General features: G+C 43.9%; 1 protein-coding gene across 2 annotated transcripts in view; it reads left to right on the forward strand.

Moving 5' to 3' along the window:
* LOC115138067 (arf-GAP with coiled-coil, ANK repeat and PH domain-containing protein 1-like) overlaps positions 1–21,502 on the forward strand; it is a 38,811-nt gene extending 17,309 nt beyond the window's left edge. For both annotated transcript variants that reach the window (XM_029674468.2, XM_029674467.2), the window contains exons 2-23: positions 1,026–1,083; positions 1,635–1,754; positions 2,400–2,453; positions 2,634–2,692; positions 2,808–2,991; positions 3,507–3,551; positions 3,714–3,809; positions 7,718–7,792; positions 8,947–9,059; positions 11,029–11,080; positions 11,201–11,301; positions 11,397–11,508; positions 12,869–13,071; positions 13,152–13,221; positions 13,669–13,763; positions 14,802–14,998; positions 17,733–17,783; positions 17,926–18,107; positions 18,225–18,334; positions 18,400–18,510; positions 18,611–18,672; positions 20,778–21,502. In XM_029674468.2, the coding sequence (XP_029530328.1) occupies positions 1,656–1,754; positions 2,400–2,453; positions 2,634–2,692; positions 2,808–2,991; positions 3,507–3,551; positions 3,714–3,809; positions 7,718–7,792; positions 8,947–9,059; positions 11,029–11,080; positions 11,201–11,301; positions 11,397–11,508; positions 12,869–13,071; positions 13,152–13,221; positions 13,669–13,763; positions 14,802–14,998; positions 17,733–17,783; positions 17,926–18,107; positions 18,225–18,334; positions 18,400–18,510; positions 18,611–18,672; positions 20,778–20,875 (2,169 nt within the window). In that variant the 5' untranslated portion in view covers positions 1,026–1,083; positions 1,635–1,655 and the 3' untranslated portion in view covers positions 20,876–21,502. The remainder of the gene's footprint in view (positions 1–1,025; positions 1,084–1,634; positions 1,755–2,399; positions 2,454–2,633; positions 2,693–2,807; positions 2,992–3,506; positions 3,552–3,713; positions 3,810–7,717; positions 7,793–8,946; positions 9,060–11,028; positions 11,081–11,200; positions 11,302–11,396; positions 11,509–12,868; positions 13,072–13,151; positions 13,222–13,668; positions 13,764–14,801; positions 14,999–17,732; positions 17,784–17,925; positions 18,108–18,224; positions 18,335–18,399; positions 18,511–18,610; positions 18,673–20,777) is intronic.
* The last annotated feature ends 983 nt before the right edge of the window (positions 21,503–22,485 follow it).

A 22,485-nucleotide genomic window follows, 5' to 3' on the forward strand; every position in this document is an offset into this window, starting at 1 on the left:
TTACACTTACAAAATACATTTCAAATGTCATATTATGTATATATACAGTGTTGTAGTAATGTACAAAAGGGAAAATAAATAAACATAAATATAGGTTGGATTTACAATGATGTTTGTTCTTAACTGGTTGCCCTTTTCTTTTGGCAACAGCTCACACATCTTGCTGCTCTGATGGCACACTGTGGTATTTCACCCAATAGATATGGGAGTTTATCAAAATTGGATTTGTTTTCGAATTCTTTGTGAGTCTGTGTAATCTGAGGGAAATATGTGTCTCTAATATGGTCATACATTTGGCAGGAAGTTAGGAAGTGCAGCTCAGTTTCCACCTCATTTTGTGGGCAGTGTGCACTTAGCCTGTCTTCTCTTCAGAGCCAGGTCTGCCTTCGGCGGCCTTTCTCAATAGCAAGGCTATGATCACCGAGTCTGTGCTCTCTCTCATAGCTCTCTCTGTCACTATCTCTCTCTCTGTCACTATCTCTCTCTCTGTCACTATCTCTCTCTCTCTGTCACTATCTCTCTCTCTCTGTCACTATCTCTCTCTCTCTGTCACTATCTCTCTCTCTCTGTCACTCTCTCTCTCTCTCTGTCACTCTCTCTCCATCTGCTGTGCTCCTTCTCTCGCTCTCTCTTTTTTTGTCTTTGTGCTTTCTCAGTGTCTCTGTCTTTGGTGGAAGGCAGCAGAAACCACACTGTTGGGCTGTTGACGTGAGAAAGTCTGTGAGTCAGTATCACCTCTGTTCTAACAGTCACAATCTCCTTCCACTGCCCTTCTGACAGGCCCATTTTATAAACCGTACCAGATATCATTTGAAGCGTCATGTGTACTGTTGGTGATTGAACTCTCATGACTTCCGATACCACAGCCACAGACATTTCTACTGTAGATCGGCTAGCACTGTGCAAAGCAGCTCAACATTCAGACCAGGATGGTGTGGAGGCGTTGGACAAGACCCTCTGTCTGTGGTGGTGGTGTTGCTTAATGTGCCGAGTAATGTGGCGACGTGTGTCTGTGTTTCATCCAGGGCTGACATTGAAGTGGTGGAAGGAGATGTCAGTGAATTGGAGACGCGATTAGAAAAGGTGAGAGAGTCTCACACTCACACACACACACACACACAAAGTTCTCTCCAAACCTCCCCACTTTTCCGTTATGCTCCCAGTATCTAACCACTACTTCTATAAACATACACCCAGCCATCCAGACTGTAGAGGAAGTAGCTGGACAGGGTCAGTTTCTTCCTCTTAGCAGTGACTATGAACTGTGACAGACATGGTGTTTCACCTGAGTTGAAGGGAACTAACTCCAGTGCTGCTTCCCCACCCCATTGTTACCAGAGGAAAAAGTAACTGACCACACATTGTACTGTCAATCGTACTGTCAAATTCCCTGAAGGGATTGGTGCGCATAACATTTTCAGATGCATACTTTGATCATCAATGTTCCGATTCCTGTGATTCTCAACCCGTTCTGCGTCTGGACAGTGGTCATATTTGTCGGCGATGTCATGCCGTGTTGCCCCATGTCATATTGAAATGTTGTGTCATGCTTTGTGCATTGTAGTGTGTTTCCACGTCTTTTGCAACATGGAGTTGTGTTGTGTTGAACCCTGACACATTGTGTTATTGTGTAGCTGGTGAAGCAGTGCCACTCCATGCTGGAGGCTGGCAGGGCCTACTGTCAGACCAGCAAGAGCTTTGTCACAGGGCTCAAAGAGCTGGGCCACCACTGTTCTGGGGACAACATGATGGGGGTGAGTCTATAGAGATGCTGGGAGCTACACTCGAACCACTGATTTGGGATCAGTGTAGGAGGGGCCGATCTGTAGATAGAGCTATTACATAGTGTTGTGGTTAGTGTTATATGCTTAAGAAATAAGGCACGAGGGGGTGTGGTATATGGCCAATATACCACGGCTAAGTGCTGTTCTGTATCCAGGCATCGCGGAGTGCCTGGATACAACCATTAGCTGTGGTATATTGGCCATATACTACACCCCCTTGTGCCTTATTTCTATTATAAACTGGTTTCCAATATAATTAGAGCAGTAAAAATACATATTTTGTCATACACGTGGTATACGGTCTGATATACCACGGCTGTCAGCCAATCAGCATTCAGGGTTTTATCCACCCAGTTTATAATTATGTCTTTATCATAGTACATTCTTATGAAGGGAAGGGTGGCAGGTAGCCTGGCGGTTAAGAGCATTAGGCCAGTAACCAAAAGATTGCTGGTTCAAATCCCCGAGCCGGGGATGGGGTGAAAAATCTGCTGATGTGCCCTTAAGGCACTTAACTCTAATTGACCTTCTGCTAAATGATTAAAATGTAAGTGGAAGTTGTATTGTATTCAACCATTGAATAAGTTAAACTCATTCCGTGTTCTTTTCTCATAGGAGTGTTTGGAGAAATTCTCCCAGAAGCTGGAAGTGATTCTGGAAGCTCAGGGGGTGAGTTGGACTCCTCTACTGTGCATCGCTTGCCAACAACGTTAGTTACTGTAGCAACCACTTTTAAATGTCAGGTGTCTGAGTATCCCTCTCTTTCTTTCTCTTCCTCCCCCTCTCTCTCGCTCCATTTAACCCACCCCCTTCTTTCCCTCTATTTCTCTCACTCTCTTTTTCTCCTAGGAAGTGATTGAGACCACACAGAAGTCGGTGAAGTTGAAACTGCAGAGTTTTGTGAAAGAGTGAGTGAGTCTGGCACTCCTTAATAATTTAGTATTGTTTCAAACCACTACCATAGACTGGTGTCACAGCACCCCCCAGTCACACATCCCTCTCTCCCCCTCCCCCTTCTCCCAGGGACGTGCGTCGGTTCAAGGATGTGCGTAAGGAGTTTGAGCGGGGCAGTGAGAGTCTGGAGGCGGCGTTGGGCAGGAACGCTCAGGCCCCCCGGGGGAAGCAGCACGAGGTGGAGGAAGCCAGCCATGCCCTCCTCAATGCCCGCAAGACCTTTCGTTCCGGGGCCCTCGACTACGTACTGCAGGTGAGGTCATCAAAGCTGGATGAGAGTGTATTTTGGGGAAGGACCAAACTTGGTTAATTGATGGTAAGGATGCTACAGACAAAATATTCACTTACACACTCGCATGCACGCACTCACACACATTGGGCCTGGTTTGAAGTGGTTTGCCTGGAATTGAGTTACATATGACTAGTGTTGAAACTAACAATTGTAGTCTCCAGCTCATGTTGGAATCTTGTTCATCACACTGCTTGCTTTCTGTTTGATGACATACCACTACTGGAAGGCCTCAAACCAAATACTAGAGAGAATTTTACATAACAGATTTGTCAGGAGGACCAGGACATGTTTCTAACAAATGGCATTGATAAATTATGCAACAGCACCTCTGCTTAGTGACATGTGTACAGCATTGCCTTCGGGTTTCCCTGTAGCAGGCTGGTAACTATTAATACCCAGTGGTTAGAACTAGCTGCAGTCATACCAACACACATGTTCTGTCTCTCTCCTGTTCACTCACTCGTCCTCTTTCCAAGATCAATGTCATCGAGGCCAAGAAGAAGACCGACATTCTGATGGCGGTGAGTTTCACGACGTGGGAACTTTTATCGTCGGGAATATTTCAAGTGTCGCGTGGTTGAGTCCACATGTGGGTGTCTGATGATTTGCCGACTTGTCTTTGGGGCTGCATGTATTGTTTCGTTTTGAGTGTATGATGAAGTTTTATTCTGGGTTTCTGTCAGATGGTGTCTATGATGGAAGCCCAGTCCCAGTTCTTCCAACAAGGTCACCAGTCCCTCTCTGAGCTGGCCGACTATCGACGCACCCTGAGTGAAGAGGTAACTAGGACAAGTGGGGGATTTTTTTTTGGGGGGGGTTTAATTAGGATTCCCATTAGATGTTGCAAAAGCAGCAACTACTCTTCCTGGGGTCCACACAAAATATGAAACATAACATAACACAGAACATCAACAGACCAGAACAGCTCAAGGACAGGAGTGAGCCGGAAAGGAAGGAGTGTGTTGGATAAAAACCACATTCATGAAGGAAGAGATCTGTTCAAGTACACCACCGTTCAAACGATTGGGGTCGCTTAGAAATGTCCTCGTTTTCCATGAAAACATGCATGAAATGAGAAGGAAATATAGTCAAGATGTTGACAAGGTTATAAATAATGATTTTTAATTGAAGGATCCAATTGTTATTTCAAACTTCGCTTTTGTCAAATAATCCTCCATTTGCAGAAATTACAGCCATAAAGACTTTTGGCATTCTAGTTGTCAATTTGTTGAGGTAATCTGAAGAGATTTCACCCCATGCTTCCTGAAGCACCTCCCACAAGTTGGATTGGCTTGATGGGCACTTCTTACGTACCATACGGTCAAGATGCTCCCACAACAGCTCAACAGGGTTGAGATCCGGTGACTGTGCTGGCCACTCCATTATAGACAGAATACCAGCTGACTGCTTCTTCCCTAAATAGTTCTTTCACATTTTGGAGCTGTGCTTTGGGTCATTGTCCTGTTGTTGGAGGAAATATGCTCCAATTAAGTGCTATCCACAGGGTATGGCATGGTGTTGCAAAATGGAGTGATAGCCTTCCTTCTTCAAGATCCTTTTTACCCTGTACAAATCTCACACTTTACCATCACCAAAGCACCCCCAGACCATCACGTTGTCTCCACCATGCTTTGTGATCCAAACACCTCAAACTTAGATTTGTCTGTCCATAACACTTTTTTACAATCTTCCTCTGTCCAGTGTCTGAGCTATGGCTTTTTCTTTGCAACTCTGCCTAGAAGGCCAGCATCCTCTTGCTCAGTTGTGCACTGGGGCCTCCCACTCCTCTTTCTATTCTGGTTAGGGCCAGTTTGCACTGTTCTGTGAAGGGAGTAGTACACAGCATTGTACGAGATCTTCAGTTTCTTGGCAATTTCTCGCATGGAATAGCCTTCATTTCTCAGAACAATAGACTGACGAGTTTCAGAAGAAAGGTCTTTGTTTCTGGCCATTTTGAGCCTGTAATCGAACCCACAAATGCTGATGCTCCAGATACTCAACTAGTCTAAAGAAGGCCATTGTATTGTTTCTTTAATCAGACAACAGTTTTCAGCTGTGCTAAAAATAATTTTCTGCATTTTCTAATGATCAATTAGCCTTTTAACATTTTTATTTTATTTCACCTTTATTTAGCCAGGTATTTGAGAACAAGTTCTCATTTGCAACTGCGACCTGGCCAAGATAAAGCATAGCAATTTGACACATACAACAACACAGAGTTACACATGGAATAAACAAACATACATTCAATAATACAGTAGAAAAAAAGAAAACAAAAAAGTCTATATACAGTGAGTGCAAATGAGGTGAGATAAGGGAGTTAAGGCACTAAATAGGCCATGGTGGCGAAGTAATTACAATATAGCAATTAAACACTGGAATGGTAGATCGGCAGAAGATGAATGTGCAAGTAGAGATACTGGGGTGCAAAGGAGCAGGATGAATAAATAAATACAGTATGGGGATGAGGTAGATAGCCCATCTGTAAACAGTCCATCTATGTACAGGTGTAGTTTAAAATTATAAACTTGGATTAGCTAACACAATGTGCCATTGGAACACAGGAGTGATGGTTGCTGATAATGGAGCCTCTGTACTCCTATGTAGAAATTCCATTTAAAAAATCTGCAATAGTCATTTACAACATTAACAATGTCTACAATGTATTGCTGATCAATTTGATGTTATTTTCATGGACAACACGTGCTTTTCTTTCAAAAACAAGGACATTTCTAAGTGACCCCAAATGGCAGTGCATGTTGTTCAGATGTTGACATTGGCGAGCAGAGAGAGTGAAGTAAAATAGTTTAATGAAAGTGAGTGGAAGAGGAGGGGAATGACTTCTTCTCTTAGATCAGCTTTCCTTTTCTCCCCAGGATACTTTTTGTGTTTTACATTAGAGAAATGGCACGCCGCATTCCCTCCCCTTTAAAAAAAAAAGTGTTAGCCTCTAATAAAAACACCACCAGCTTGATTTAGTTTAATTTGAGGGACCTAGGAATCAGTTTGTTTTTGAAGCAAATTTCCTGCTATTTTCAATAGTTTAACAAGACTCTTATAGATAGGATATTTAATGGATAAGGAAAATAAAGGCTAGACCTGATTTCCCCAAATGGTATTCCGCTACCAAATATATAATATTCTGTTTTTAATTTAATTATACATATTCTCTTTTACAGAAAGTTAATAGATCAATTGATTGCGACAGAGTCCCACATTGTATAAGGGGACTTCCCAAGCAAAATCCAATTTCTTTGGCTCCTCGACTTTAGAAGGTCGAAGCTCAGCTTCTGAATGTCATAGAGACAAACCAAAGATATCGCGTCTTCCTCCTCCGCTTGTTTCTAGCCTTAAGCATCGCAGATTTATGCGTAGTTTTAGATCAGTATAAACAATCATGAATTGTAATTTTTATCAAGGAAGGTCCTGCGTTGGCACACCCAATATGTGGGGCGTGACCCCTAGGTTGGGAACCCCTGTCTTCGACGGAAGGTTTATTCTAGCAGTTGATTCCATGGATGAATTAGTGCACGAGTCCTAATAATGTTGCCAGGAGGGACGAGGAAGTCACAAGGTGAAGTCCCTCTCGTCGTGACAGGAAACAGTGTGGGCACCATCAACAGGAACTATTTCACATGACGTAGAAAGTGTGTGTGTGTGTGTCGGTCCATGTGCTTGCATGTTTTCATCTGGTCATACAGTGATGTCAGTGCTACGCTGGATGGGCACTGTAGCATAACTGGACGTGCTGCCGTACATGGAGCTCAACAGTAGACTACAACTAACCCGTGTGTTAATTAGTCTGCACATCCGAGTGCAGCTCGAAACCGGGAAGCAAGTCACCTTTCACCGGACCATTTTAAAGCCACAAAGACTGATTTTTTTTTAGCTCTTCCTGCTGTTACAGGAAATGGTGAAGGATTGCGAGGCAGAATGAGAGAGGGAAAGAATGAGAGCGAAGTTGCTTAAAGGCGGCTGGGTCATCTGAAATCTTTATGCGAAAGAGAGAGGAAGTGAAAGTAAAACTGCTATACGAAGCTGCTGGAGAGTTTTCCTCGATCCATCGGCCAGAAGTTGGGAGAGGTTCAGCACTTCCTCCTTCCTGTTTTCCCCAGAGAAGGAAGTCTGGAGTGAAGGACTCCCTGACCTCCACCTGAACCCTGTACAAGCCTGAAGCCCTTTACCTCCTCGCCTGATTTTCCTCAACAGTTTCTACATTCATCTTTTACAACTCTATATCCAAAAACATACTGTCCAGTATACTGTGTACTTTATTATCTTTATTTAGTTGCCTGGCTGAACGGACCTATCATGCTGAACCGCTGTGTGTTGTTTAGGATAGTGTGCATCATTTGAAATATTGGATTCTTGGGCTGTGGCCATACTAGTATCGCAATATTTGTTTCAATGGCTAAAATGAGAACACAAAGTAGACAACTCTTTGGTCTTTTAGAAACCTGTTGTATGTAAACATTTTTGTTGCTATTTCTTGGAAAATGAATAAATGTGACTGGATGACAACATAATGATGCTTGTTTCAAACATTAGGGCTGTTTTCCTAAAGAAGTTAGTATCGTGGCAAGGAAACAGGGCCAGTATCAAGATACTCGTTACAGTTTTATTGGATTTTTAAAGTTTTTAAATCAAATTGATTGTGCCTGACTTTCTCTCTCTCTCTCATACACAGCACACTCAACTAGTGTTGAATTCCGCAAGGGAGAAGAGAGACATGGAACAGAGACACGCTGCCATTAAGAAAAAGGTAAACACGGCTGGAACCAAACACTACAGTAAAGAAAGAAGCTAATCACAGACCGCCATGATGGCTTCCATGTGATTACGCTAGCTCTCCATCCTCTGAGGATATACAGTGCCTTCGGAAACTCTTCAGACCCCTTTACCTTTCCCACATTTTGTTACGTTAGTCTTATTCTAAAATGGATTAAATCGTTTTTTCCCCTCATCAATCTTCACACAATAACCCATAATGACAAAACAAAAACTGTTTTTTGGATATATAAAAAAAAAATGGAAATACATGACACTTAGCTAAGTATTCAGACCCTTTACTCAGTACTTTTGGCAAACTCCAAGCGGGCTGTCATGTGACTTCCATCTGTCCACTCTACCATAAAGGCCAGATTGGTGGAGTGCTGCAGAGATGGTTGTCCTTCTGGAATGTTCTCCCATCTCCACAGAAGAACTCTGGAGCTCTGTCAGAGTGACCATCAGGTTCTTGGTCATCTCCCTGAACAAGGCCCTTCTCCCCTGATTGCTCAGTTTGACCGGGCGGCCAGCTCCAGGAAGAGTCTTGGTGGTTCCAAACTTCTTACATTTAAGAATGATGGAGGCCCCTGTGTTCTTGGGGACCTTCAATGCTGCATAATTGTTTTGGTACCCTTCCCCAGATCTGTGCTTCGACACAATCCTGTCTCGGAGCTCTACAGACAATTCCCTCGACCTCATGGCTTGGTTTTTGCTCTGACATGCACTGTCAACTGTGGGACCGTAAATAGACAGATGTGTGCCTTTCCAAATCATGTCCAATCAATTGAATTTGCAACAGTTGGACTCCAATCAAGTTGTAGAAACATCTCAGGGATCATAGCAAAGTGTCTGAATTCTTAAAACGTTTCCTACAACCTGTTTTCACTTAGTTATTGTGGGGTATTGTGTGTAGATTGAGGGCCAAAAAATTCATCATTTTTAGAATAAGGCTGTAACGTAACAAAATGTGGAAAGAATCAAAGGGTCTGAATACTTTCCGAGGCCATGTAGACAGGAAGACCTTACGACATAATTTTCTTTCAAACATAGCTTGGGATCAACTGGTATCACGGCATTAAAATTATATTTACGTCCTGATACTAACATCCCTTCCCTACAGTCATGTTTATGTTTGTGATGTGTTGGTAGGATGTCTCGTATGATAACTCCTTAATGGATTTCTGTGCTGATGCACCCAACGGTATCGCCATGGAGGGCTACCTGTATAAGAGAGCTAGCAATGCCTTCAAGACCTGGAGCAGGTATGTTACCTTTCAATTTCCCTCTCTCTTTCTCTGTTTCTGTGCTGTATGTTGTTCTCCCCCTCTTTCGCTCTCTCTCTCTCTCTCTCTCTCTCTCTCTGTCTCTTGCTCTCGCCATCACTCACTTGCCACGTTCAAAACAGCTGGGAACTCGGACTTGGAATTCCAACTCGGGAACTCGGGTCTCTTTCTAGAGGTCTGACTTCCCAACCTGAAGACTACTGACCTCATGGTCATGATTTGACTTTGTATTATGAATCCAGACTCTCTCTCTCTCTATCAATTAAATTCAAGGGCATTATTTCCATGGGAAACATGTTTACGTTGCCAAAGTAAGTGAAGTAGATAATAAAAAATTCAAATGTTCAGTGAACATTACACTCACAGAAGTTCCAAAAGAATTAAGACATTTCAAATGTCATTATGTCTATATACAGTGTTGTAACGATGTGCAAGTAGTTAAAGTACAAAAGGGAAAATAAATAAACATAAATATGGGTTGTATTTACAATGGTGGTTGTTCTTCACTGGTTGACCTTTTCTCGTGGCAAAAGGTCACAAATCTTACAATTGTGATGACACACTGGCATTTCACCCAAAATTGGGTTTGTTTTCGAATTCTGTGTAATCTGAGGGAAATATGTGTCTCTAATATGGTCACACATTTGGCAGGAGGTTAGGAAGTGCAGCTCAGTTTCCACCTCATTTTGTGGGCTGTGTGCACATAGCCTGTCTTCTCTTGGGAGCCAGGTCTGCCTACGGCGGCCTTTCTGAATAGCAAGGCTATGCTCACTGGTCAGTCACAGTAGTCAGGTATTCTGCTACTGTGTACTCTCTGTTTAGGGCCAAATAACATTCTAGTTTACTCAGATTCTTTTGTTAATTCTTTCCAATGTGTCAAGTAATTCTCTTTTTGTTTTCTCATGATTTGGTTGGGTCTAATTGTGTTTCTGTCCTGGAGCTCTGTGGGGTCTGTTTGTGTTTGTGAACAGAGCCCCAGGACCAGCTTGCTTAGGGGACTCTTCTCCAGGTTCATCTTTCTCTAGGTGATGGCTTTGTTATGGAAGGTTTTGGAATCACTTCCTTTTAGGTGGTTGTATAATTTAACATCTCTTTTCTGGATTTTGATAATTAGCAGGTATCGGACTAATTCTGCTCCTCGTGCATTATTTGGTGTTTTACATTGTACACAGAGGATATTTTTGCATTATTCTGCATGTAGAGTCTCAATCTGGTGTTTGTCCCATTTTGTGAAGTCTTGGTAGATGAGCAGACCCCAGATCTCACAATCATAAAGGACAATGGGTTCTATAACTGATTTCAAGTATTTTTTTTGCCAGATCCTAATTGGTATGTAGAATTTGATGTTCCTTTTGATGGCGTAGAAGGCCCTTCTTGCCTTGTCTCAGCTCATTCACAGCTTTGTGGAAGTTACCTGTGGCGCTGATGTTTAGGCCGAGGTATGTATAGTTTTTTGTGTGCTCCAGGGCAATGGTGTCTAGATGGAATTTGTATTTGTGGTCCTGGCGACTGGACCTGTTTTGGAACACCATTATTTTTGTCTTACTGAGATTTACTGTCAGGGCCCAGGTTTGATAGAATCTGTGAAGAAGATCTAGGTGCTGCTTTAGGCCCTCCTTGGTTGGGGACAGAAGCATCAGATCATCAGTAAACAATAGACATTTGACTTCAGATGCTTCAGACTTCTAATGCCCTCGCCAATTCGTTGATATAGATGTTGAAGGGGGTGGGGCTTAATGTCTGTCTCTCTCTGTGTGTCTCGTCTGTCTCTGTGCCTTTCTTTTATTTATATATATATATATTTCACTGTCTTTTCTTTCCACCCATTATTTGGCCCTCTTCAGCTCTAGTTGTTTTGTGCCCAGAGAGGTTTTTAATGGTTCAGCCTAGGAAGGTGATTGCATTATTCATTCTCATCTCCTTTTGATCTCCTGTCTGACGACTGTAGGCGCTGGTTCTCTATCCAGAAAAATCAACTGGTCTATCAGAAGAAATTCAAGGTGAATTTTTGAAAGCCACTGCTTTACTTTTCAATGCATTTTTAATAGCAATCCATGCAGACACAAAGAGAATAAAAAACACACACACTTTCACAGCCTGTGTCCTATTCCCTCTCTCAGGAGCAGCCCACCGTGGTGATGGAGGACCTGCGTCTGTGCACAGTGAAGGTCTGCGCTGACAACGAGAGACGATTCTGCTTTGAGGTGGTCTCACCGTCCAAGTGAGTGTACTGTCTGTGTACATGCAGTTTGTCTGTGTGTGCTGATGTTGCCATTGATGTTAGTTTTTGGCGTGTGGTATTTACTGTGTGTGTAGGAGCTGTCTGTTACAGGCGGACTCAGAGCGTCAGCAACAGGGCTGGATCAGTGCTGTCCAGAACAGCATAGCCTCAGCCTTCCAGGAACGCAGAGAAGACCCACACAGCCCAGTGAGAACACACACACCTTATTCACTCTGTGTCGGGGGGTAGTGACTACATGTAGTTCAACTAGTATTGTAACTACATGTAGTTCAACTAGTATTGTAACTACATGTAGTTCAACTAGTATTGTAACTACATGTAGTTCAACTAGTATTGTAACTACATGTAGTTCAACTAGTATTGTAACTACACAGTTCAACTAGTATTGTCTAACTACATGTAGTTCAACTAGTATTGTAACTACATGTAGTTCAACTAGTATTGTAACTGTAGTTACATGCATTTGTCTGTAGTTCAACTAGTGATTGTAACTACATGTAGTTCAACTAGTATTGTAACTACATGTAGTTCAACTAGTATTGTAACTACATGTAGTTCAACATAGTATTGTAACTACATGTAGTTCAACAGTATTGTAACTACATGTAGTTCATTGTAACTACATGTAGTTCAACTAGTATTGTAACTACATGTAGTTCAACTAGTATTGTAACTACATGTAGTTCAACTAGTATTGTAACTACATGTAGTTCAACTAGTATTGTAACTACATGTAGTTCAACTAGTATTGTAACTACATGTAGTTCAACTAGTATTGTAACTACATGTAGTTCAACTAGTATTGTAACTACATGTAGTTCAACTAGTATTGTAACTACATGTAGTTCAACTAGTAATGTAACTACATGTAGTTCAACTAGTAATGTAACTACATGTAGTTCAACTAGTAATGTAACTACATGTAGTTCAACTAGTAATGTAACTACATGTAGTTCAACTAGTAATGTAACTACATTTTGCAGTAGCTTGGTTGTAGTTCAACTAGTAATGTAACTACATTTTGCAGTAGCTTGGTTGTAGTTCAACTAAATTCAAATCTAGGTAGTGGTTTCAGTAGTTATTGATATTTTTGCTATGTAGCGGTATAGCTAACGACTGGAACTACTTTTGTTGCGAACATAAAATATTTGTCAACAGCCCTGCCTAATTGTCATTTAACACAAAGTAGTTTGGATGCATTGAACTACTTTTCCAAAGAAACTTTAGTCAAGTAAACTATTCTCTTAGTGTAGCTATAGTGCAGCTTAACTTGTTCCAGTGTGAAGTAATTGGTAGCTCGGTAAACTATTTAGCTTCCCCAACAAACGACACTTGTATTTTCAGAAGCAGAGTTGTAACTCATTGTCTACAGAAAGTGCAGTGATCCACACTCATTCCATATGTTTGTGTGTACCTCTCTCTCTCTTTCTTTCTTTGTCTCGTTCTCCCCCCTCTCTCTCTGTCTCGTTCTCCCCCGCTCTCTCTCTTTTGCTCTCTCGTTCACCCCCCCCCCCCCTCTCTCACACACACACTCACACACACACAGAGGGAGCGTTGCAGCTCAGTGTCGGGCAGCCCAGGAGGAGGGGTGTTTGGGGATCAGGAGAAGACGGGGGGCCGCGAGGCTCTGGATCAGGTCCAGGGCATCCCGGGAAACAGGCAGTGCTGCGACTGTGGAGAACCTGGTCCGGACTGGGCCTCTATTAACCTGGGGATCACCCTCTGTATCGTCTGTTCTGGGATACACAGGTAGGATATATACACACACACATTATTACACACACATTAATATGTAACTAACTCCCTTCTTCTCGGTGTCCTGCTGACAGGAGTCTGGGTGTCCACTTCTCCAAAGTACGCTCCCTCACCCTGGACTCCTGGGAACCAGAGCTGGTCAGGGTAAGACTATGTACATGCTCTAAGCAGATATGGCTTTCTTGAAGAAAATATTATCTTAATTCATAGCTTTTTTTCATACAATGTAAAGACAATTCTTAAAGCGGCAATATGTACTTTTTTTTGGTGACCTGACCAAAAGCACATAGAAATGTGAGTAATAGATATGTCATTCTCATTGAAAGCAAGTCTAAGAAGCAGTAGATATGTTCTATGTGCGCTATTTCTATGCTTCCCGGTCTTAAGTTAAATTTTTGCGTCTTTGAATTTCAGTTTTATACAACAGCTTCAAACAGACGGTACAATGAATGAGTCACGTGCTTGTTTTGTCACACAAACTGAAATTAGGCAAACGATTCACATTTTTGCAACCAGGAAATTTCTGCATATTGCACCATTTTTTTAAGTAAGTAATTATGTCCTCTCTCTCTCTCTCTCTGTGTGCTGTAGTTGATGTGTGAGTTGGGCAACACAGCCATCAATAGGATCTACGAGGCGCGGATTGATGAGATCACCATCAAGAAACCCCACCCGTCCAGTCCAAGGTATAAACCCTCATCTTCATTCCTCGGGTCCTGAGTCATAACCCGTCAACGACACGTTAAATCTCACTCGGACATTAAAGATTTCCCAGCATTACTGTGTGATTTGATTTAAACGTTTATAAAGTATAGTGGAACAGAACGTTCAGATATAAATATATTGTACAGACCGGACATGATTATTTTGTATACAGAGTAGTTTATATACAGTACCAGTCAAAAGTTTGAGTGTGCAAAGCTGTCGTCAAGGCAAAGGGTTGCTACTTTGAAGAATCTCAAATATAAAATATATTTTCATTTAATTTTTTTTTTTTTTTTGGTTACTACATGATTCAATATGTGTTATTTCATAGTTGTGATGTCTTCACTGTTATTCTACAATGTAGAAAATAGTGAAAAATGAAGAGAAACCCTGGAATGAGTAGGTGTCCAACCTTTTGACTGTTATACCAGGTGCTTGTTCAACGTTGCAGATAGAAATGGCCTCTTCATCCCCCTCTGGTGTCATAACTTGAAACTACAGGGAGATTTTATCTTTTTTTTCATATTACACTACACATGAATACTGCTAAATGCAAGCAAATATTTTTCTTTACACAATTTGACGATATTAGTTCTGCTCAAATCTTTAATCAAACGCTTTCATCGGTTCAATGATCTGGCTTCCTCTTTTCCTCTCTTTTGCTGCACCCCAGACAGGAAGTTGCACAGGTACACGACGACGACGGCTGTGGTTTGTGTTGTAAACTTAACTGTCCCCCGGAAATGTGCTGTGCAGTTGCATGGTTTTGTCTGTGTGTGTGTTCAGGATGTACAGTAGTGTGCATGCAGTCAACTGTGTTGTCAAATAGTAGTACAGTCAGGCCTGGTTTGTCAAGTTTGAATTGAACTGAATTTACCTACTGTGTTAAATGGTTTTATAATGTGCATTTTGATTCTATTTTTTTTTTCTATAAATAAAAATGCTTTTAAGCAGAAGGACCTGACACTTTTTTAATGTGTTTTTTTCTCTTTCATATTCTCTTTCTGTCTCTCTCTCAGGGGTGATAAGGAGTCGTGGATTCGTTCTAAGTTTGTGGAGAAGAAGTTTATCCAGAAGCTCCCGGAGACGGGTCGGAACATTCCACTGCGGCGCTCCAGCGCCCGGAGGAACCGAGCAAACACCCAGGAGAGGCCAGCCGGCTCACGACCACCACTCAAACCCAAACCCAATCGGGCCACCCTGCCACGACTCCCAGGTACTGGACGGAACATACACGCGTGTCTGATTTACACTATAGGGCCAAGCCGAGCTGTACCGGGCTGGCCTACAGAGTTTACATTTACATTACATTTAAGTCATTTAGCAGACGCTCTTATCCAGAGCGACTTACAAATTGGTGCATTCACCTTATGACATCCAGTGGAACAGTAGTGCATCTAAATCTTTTAAGGGGGGGGGGGGGGGGTGAGAGGGATTACTTTATCCTATCCTAGGTATTCCTTAAAGAGGTGGGGTTTCAGGTGTCTCCGGAAGGTGGTGATTGACTCCGCTGTCCTGGCGTCGTGAGGGAGTTTGTTCCACCATTGGGGGCCAGAGCAGCGAACAGTTTTGACTGGGCTGAGCGGGAACTGTACTTCCTCAGTGGTAGGGAGGCGAGCAGGCCAGAGGTGGATGAACGCAGTGCCCTTGTTTGGGTGTAGGGCCTGATCAGAGCCTGGAGGTACTGAGGTGCCGTTCCCCTCACAGCTCCGTAGGCAAGCACCATGGTCTTGTAGCGGATGCGAGCTTCAACTGGAAGCCAGTGGAGAGAGCGGAGGAGCGGGGTGACGTGAGAGAACTTGGGAAGGTTGAACACCAGACGGGCTGCGGCGTTCTGGATGAGTTGTAGGGGTTTAATGGCACAGGCAGGGAGCCCAGCCAACAGCGAGTTGCAGTAATCCAGACGGGAGATGACAAGTGCCTGGATTAGGACCTGCGCCGCTTCCTGTGTGAGGCAGGGTCGTACTCTGCGGATGTTGTAGAGCATGAACCTACAGGAACGGGCCACCGCCTTGATGTTAGTTGAGAACGACAGGGTGTTGTCCAGGATCACGCCAAGGTTCTTAGCGCTCTGGGAGGAGGACACAATGGAGTTGTCAACCGTGATGGCGAGATCATGGAACGGGCAGTCCTTCCCCGGGAGGAAGAGCAGCTCCGTCTTGCCGAGGTTCAGCTTGAGGTGGTGATCCGTCATCCACACTGATATGTCTGCCAGACATGCAGAGATGCGATTCGCCACCTGGTCATCAGAAGGGGGAAAGGAGAAGATTAATTGTGTGTCGTCTGCATAGCAATGATAGGAGAGACCATGTGAGGTTATGACAGAGCCAAGTGACTTGGTGTATAGCGAGAATAGGAGAGGGCCTAGAACAGAGCCCTGGGGACACCAGTGGTGAGAGCACGTGGTGTGGAGACGGATTCTCGCCACGCCACCTGGTAGGAGCGACCTGTCAGGTAGGACGCAATCCAAGCGTGGGCCGCGCCGGAGATGCCCAACTCGGAGAGGGTGGAGAGGAGGATCTGATGATTCACAGTATCGAAGGCAGCCGATAGGTCTAGAAGGATGAGAGCAGAGGAGAGAGAGTTAGCTTTAGCAGTGCGGAGCGCCTCCGGGATACAGAGAAGAGCAGTCTCCGTTGAATGACTAGTCTTGAAACCTGACTGATTTGGATCAAGAAGGTCATTCTGAGAGAGATAGCGGGAGAGCTGGCCAAGGACGGCACGTTCAAGAGTTTTGGAGAGAAAAGAAAGAAGGGATACTGGTCTGTAGTTGTTGACATCGGAGGGATTGAGTGTAGGTTTTTTCAGAAGGGGTGCAACTCTCGCTCTCTTGAAGACGGAAGGGATGTAGCCAGCGGTCAGGGATGAGTTGATGAGCGAGGTGAGGTAAGGGAGAAGGTCTCCGGAAATGGTCTGGAGAAGAGAGGAGGGGATAGGGTCAAGCGGGCAGGTTGTTGGGCGGCCGGCCGTCACAAGACGCGAGATTTCATCTGGAGAGAGAGGGGAGAAAGAGGTCAGAGCACAGGGTAGGGCAGTGTGAGCAGAACCAGCGGTGTCGTTTGACTTAGCAAACGAGGATCGGATGTCGTCGACCTTCTTTTCAAAATGGTTGACGAAGTCATCTGCAGAGAGGGAGGAGGGGGAGGAGGATTCAGGAGGGAGGAGAAGGTTGCAAAGAGCTTCCTAGGGTTAGAGGCAGATGCTTGGAATTTAGAGTGGTAGAAAGTGGCTTTAGCAGCAGAGAGAGAAGAGGAAAATGTAGAGAGGAGGGAGTGAAAGGATGTCAGGTCCGCAGGGAGGCGAGTTTTCCTCCATTTCCGCTCGGCTGCCCGGAGCCCTGTTCTGTGAGCTCGCAATGAGTCGTCGAGCCACGGAGCGGGAGGTATGCAACTCATTCTGCACAGATATGTTTCTGCCTGCAGTCTACTGATGGACTGGTAGGTGTTGAAGTTTTTGAAGTCCTAAAACAGTACACCTGTGTGTACAGGTCAGGAATGTAAAGAGTGCAGGTGCTGTGGGTTATTTGTGTTTGTCCAAGGGATTTTTAGCAGGATAGATGGCATTCTACAAGTTATCAAGATAGGAGAATTAAATATTTCCACATTGTTCAGCCTCACTGCATGCACGCTAGTACCTACATACACACAGAAATCATCTGTGAACTTGGTGACACAGCAGTAAGCTGTGGTACATACCCTGTGTCTATTGTTATAATCAGCACGATAAACCTCTAATATGGTGGCCTGCTGCGATGCTGAATCTCTCTCTCTCTCTCTCTCTCTCTCTCTTTGTCTCCTCTCTCTCTCTTTGTCTCCTCTCGATCTCTCTCTTCTCTCCTCTGTCTCCTCTCTCCCTCTCTGTCTCCCCTCTCTGTCTCCCTCTGTCCCCTCTCTGTCTCCTCTCTGTCTCCCCTCTCTCCCTCTGTCTCCCCCTCTCTGTCTCTCCCTCAGGGCTCAACCAGAGTGATCTTCTTCAAAAGAACAATACAGGCATTCACAAAGGTGACACACATTTACATTTGAGTCATTTTGCAGATACTCTTATCCAGAGGATACATTTTCATACTTTTTTTCCACACACACACCAACAGACTAAACAAACTAAAAAGCACATTAAACCCCCTTGTCATCCCTCCATACACAGATGGTGAAGATGATGATGAAGAGGAGGACCTGTCTGGTCTTCATCCCGGGGCATTGTTATATCGGTCTGCAGCGCTGCAGCATTTCCCTGTCATGGCCGACGCCCTGGCCCACGGAGCTGACGTCAACTGGGTCAACACAGTCGAGGAGTCCAGCACCCCACTCATACAAGCCGTCACCGCGGTGAGTGAGCGAGAGATCGATGTGGCGAGGACATGAGTGGGTGTGTGTCTACGTTCAGAAGAGAGAGACGCTGGTTTGTGCGAATTCCTACCTATACTCTGACCCCTGTCTCTCCAGAACTCCTTGGCAGCGTGTGAGTTCCTGCTACAGAACGGTGCCAATGTCAACACAGCAGACAGCAATGGGAGAGGACCCCTACACCACGCCACTATACTGGGACACACTGGGTAGGACAGACGCATGCATAAGCATACATACACACACACACACTAACCTGGTCTCTATCTCCCAGGCTGGTGTGTCTGTTCCTGAAGAGAGGGGCGGACTACAACGCCAGAGACCACACCCAGAAAGATCCCATCACCATTGCCGTGGAGACCGCCAACGCTGACATCGTCACCCTGTGAGTATAAGTATTAGTTGATTTGTTGACACTAGATTGATTGATTGATTGATTGATACAGCAGAATTTCCTCACCATCCTTCTACTATCCCCATAACAGGCTGCGAATCGCCAAGATGAACAAGGAGATGCGGGAGATGGACGGAGCCTTTGGCCAACCAGGTCATTCAATGGGACAGGGAGTGGGCGGGACAGGGAGTGGGATAGGCCAAACAAGGAAGGGACTTCAGGCCTTGAAGAACCAACTGAGTGGATGGGCACTGGGGGGAGGGCAGAATGAGTAGAGAGGGGGACTTGCATCATACTTGATGGAGACGACAGAGGAAGGAGAAGGGGTACTGCTGAGGTGCATAGGCTACTCGGCTAACTAGACATGTTCCCAGAACCCCAATACATTGGGACTAGACAGTAACATTCAAGTTGAGATTGTTCTCTGAACTCTGAAACATTGTTAGAACGTTTTAAAGTCGAGCATGATATGTTCTGATAAAGGGTCTAGCAACGATTCCAGAAAATCTAAGAGTGTTTTCATAAAGAACATTCTCAGAATACAATTTTGACAAAGAGGTCAGGGGAACGTTCTTCGGAACGTATATGTGGAAGGTTCTTGAAACTGAGAATTGTTACTGGCTGTGGACGATTTGCTGTACCTCAGTAGAGGGAGTAGACTAAATGAAGTTTGATTAGAAGGATAACTAGAATACAGGGTAAATGTATGAACAAGCATCTTCTATACTGTCGTTTTCTGTGGGAAGAGGTGGCCATTTTGGATATATAATTCTAAAGGTGAAAAGAGAGGACATACTGTAGAAGAAGAGGATGTTTTAAAGAGTGTTTATGTAATGACATGTGAGTCCACGTTGCACTTCGATGTACAGTGAATGAACGCACTTTTAAGCCCATGTTGGCTCTATGTAGATCATCGTATGATAACACTGGGCAATGACCATGTTTAACATCTAGTTATATCAGTGGAGGCTGGTGGGGGGAGCTAGAGGAGGACGGACTGGAATCAATGGAACGGAGTTGAAACGAGGTTTCCGTATGTTTGATACCGTTCCAAAATTCCATTCCAGCCATTACAATGAGTCCGTCCTCCTAATAGCTCCACTCACCAGCCTCCACTGATTCATACTTCTATGTATTACAGTGTATGTGGTCCTATGTATGCATGTATTGTATGATTACACAGTGTGCTGCCTGAAAAAGCAGGAATCAGATTGTTTGGGTGCAGTTGATGTACAGTATATGTCTCTCCATGTACATTTTATGCACCTTGCGCAGTCTAACTTAGTCTGCTGTGTGTCATTGTCATAAGCTCAGTCCAACACCAAATGCTTTTTTTTTTTTTTTTTTACACTCGAGGGTTTTCCCCATTACACTGTTTGCCCAAACCCCAGGCTTATTTTAACTTTTTCAAACCAGTTCCTCGTTTGTCACACCTAAGCGGTTATTGTCGTGTTCAACCTGTTTGAGTTGTGTAACGCACGCTGCCACTGTTTAGCTTTGCTTTTGCTCGACAATAACACCAATGACACTGAGAACATGAAGCTGTATCGACCGGAATGAGCCACTCTGTCCATTTTGAAGTTGAGTGTTTTCCAAACGGCTCCTGGTCCACTAGAGGGTTGGGTTGTGGCCGGTCTTAGGCTGCTATTAAGACAATCCACAATGAACAATGCTTAAACATTTGGGAAGCACTGGTCTAAAGCCTAGCCAGTGGGCCTAGCCGGCGCAACAGATTTGGGCTGGAAAGGGAACGGTGGACTCAATGTGGAGAGCTTCCAACCTTGCTGTGTTTGTATGAGAAAGAAAGTGTACCATCTATTCCCCCATGGCCAAACTGTCAGCCAAGTCAAAGTTATTTACTCCAGTACTGATGCATTATTTCACAGTTTCTAATAGGCCTATTTCTTGGTTTGACTCAATCTGTCTGGCTCAGGAGTAGTGCTGTGATTCCCATGTCATGTGCTCTGAGATGCTCAACTTGTCTGTCACTCTGATGTGCACTGCTTCATTGTTGTCGTGTGAGTCTTTTGTGTTTGTCCAATGAGGCGGCCGCCTGTTCTGCACTGCTTGCACAGTGTGTCCCCTGATGCCCCTGCTTAGCAGTGCTACAGGTAAACGGTGTGTGCGTGCGTGTCTGCTTATCGTAGTAATGGGGATACATTGAGGGAGAGAAAAGGGGGCGTTTTTGAGGACAGAAATGTACAGCCATTTGGTGAACGTAAAATGCTAATGTTCTTCTCATGTCTTGTTTTCCTCAGGTGATGAAACGTACCAGGACATCTTCAGGGACTTCTCTCACATGGCCTCTAACAACCCAGAGAAGCTGAAACGGCGCAGCACAGATTTTAAGACTTGACCTACCCCCAGCTGCTGTTGTTATGCTGTTTTCCTTGTCTTACACACGCACACATTTGCTGGCCACCTGCTCTGCGTTAGGTCGTAGCTCAGCTGGTCATTACTCCTAGTAGAGCCTCCAGTCCCATCAGTAATGTGTTTGGCTGCCAGAGACAAGTGGCTATACGTGGTTGTAGGCGAGAACAAGATGGACAGCCTAATGACAGCTAATACAGTAGAAACTTCCCATTTTAAATGATTCATTTCTCTTTCCCGTAGTCTTGAGGGCCATCCGTCCTAACCTCGTCTTGTTGACTCGGCTCCAACTAGGTCTCCCAGAACTAGAACAAAAAAAAGAAAGTTGCCTTTTTTGTTGATTTGTATGAATTTTGATTGAGCCCTCAATGTACAATGTGACAAAACAATGAGAGAGCAAAGGGTCAAATTGTTGTATGTGCTCTAGTACTTCATTTGTGATGTGTTGTTTGTGTTTGTATTGGCTGCCTGAGGTACCAGAGCTGTATTTCGTACGGACGATTAAAATACCAGTTCATTTAATATACCCAATTATCAAGCAGTAAAACACATTCACTGCATCCTCCAGAAATGTGTAGCAACCACTCATGTCATTAAAATGTATTGTGTTCAATTCAATGATTCATCCCTCATCCAGACACGCATTTACGTCAATAGTTGGATTATTGGTCTTCTCGACCATACGGTTCCTAACCCCAGGGTTATTGACCATCTATATCCACTAGGTATGTCAATAGTTGGATTATTGGTCTTCTCGACCATACGGTTCCTAACCCCAGGGTTATTGACCATCTATATCCACTAGGTATGTCAATAGTTGGATTATTGGTCTTCTCGACCATACGGTTTCTAACCCCAGGGTTATTGACCATCTATATCCACTAGGTACGTCAATAGTTGGATTATTGGTCTTCTCGACCATACGGTTTCTAACCCCAGGGTTATTGACCATCTATATCCACTAGGTGGCAACACCATGCCATTGCAGTAACCTCTGAACAACATTGAAGAGAAAAACACTTTAAACCAGCATAAAAAAACATAACCCATGTAGTTTTGCCATACACAAGCCTACTGGCTAGGTGGGTACTGTCGATTGAAGAACCTGTAGGCACATAAAGTCCTGTTTGTCTCGAATGAAAAAAATATTTCCAAACAGCTTACCTGAAACAGTTCTTTCAAAATGCCTGAATAGACTATATGGTGACTTGCAGAATGTCAACAGGTCTACCTTTGAGCTATTGGCAAGTCACCAATGTCAACTGTCTGTGAAACATTACTGAGACAGCAGCTACAGAGCAATACTGTAGAGAGTACAAATGAACGGTGGGATCCTTATCCATTTACCAAACATGCCTTTTGTTACCTCATATCTTTGTGATTACGCCTGGGAAGAAAACACTTCATTTTGCTCAACTAACCCCATTGCCATAGTCTCAACTAGGGTTGCACATTTTGGGAAATATTCAGAGGTGGGAATTAATATTAATACCATTTAAAATATAGATGATTTTTTTTGCATTGGATATATTTACCATATAAGGAGACGAACATTAAAATGTTTCTTTATCATAAGTAGACAATTTCAAATGATTA

This window comes from Oncorhynchus nerka, linkage group LG12 (genome assembly GCF_034236695.1).
Source record: "Oncorhynchus nerka isolate Pitt River linkage group LG12, Oner_Uvic_2.0, whole genome shotgun sequence".
NCBI classification, from domain to species: domain Eukaryota; kingdom Metazoa; phylum Chordata; class Actinopteri; order Salmoniformes; family Salmonidae; genus Oncorhynchus; species Oncorhynchus nerka.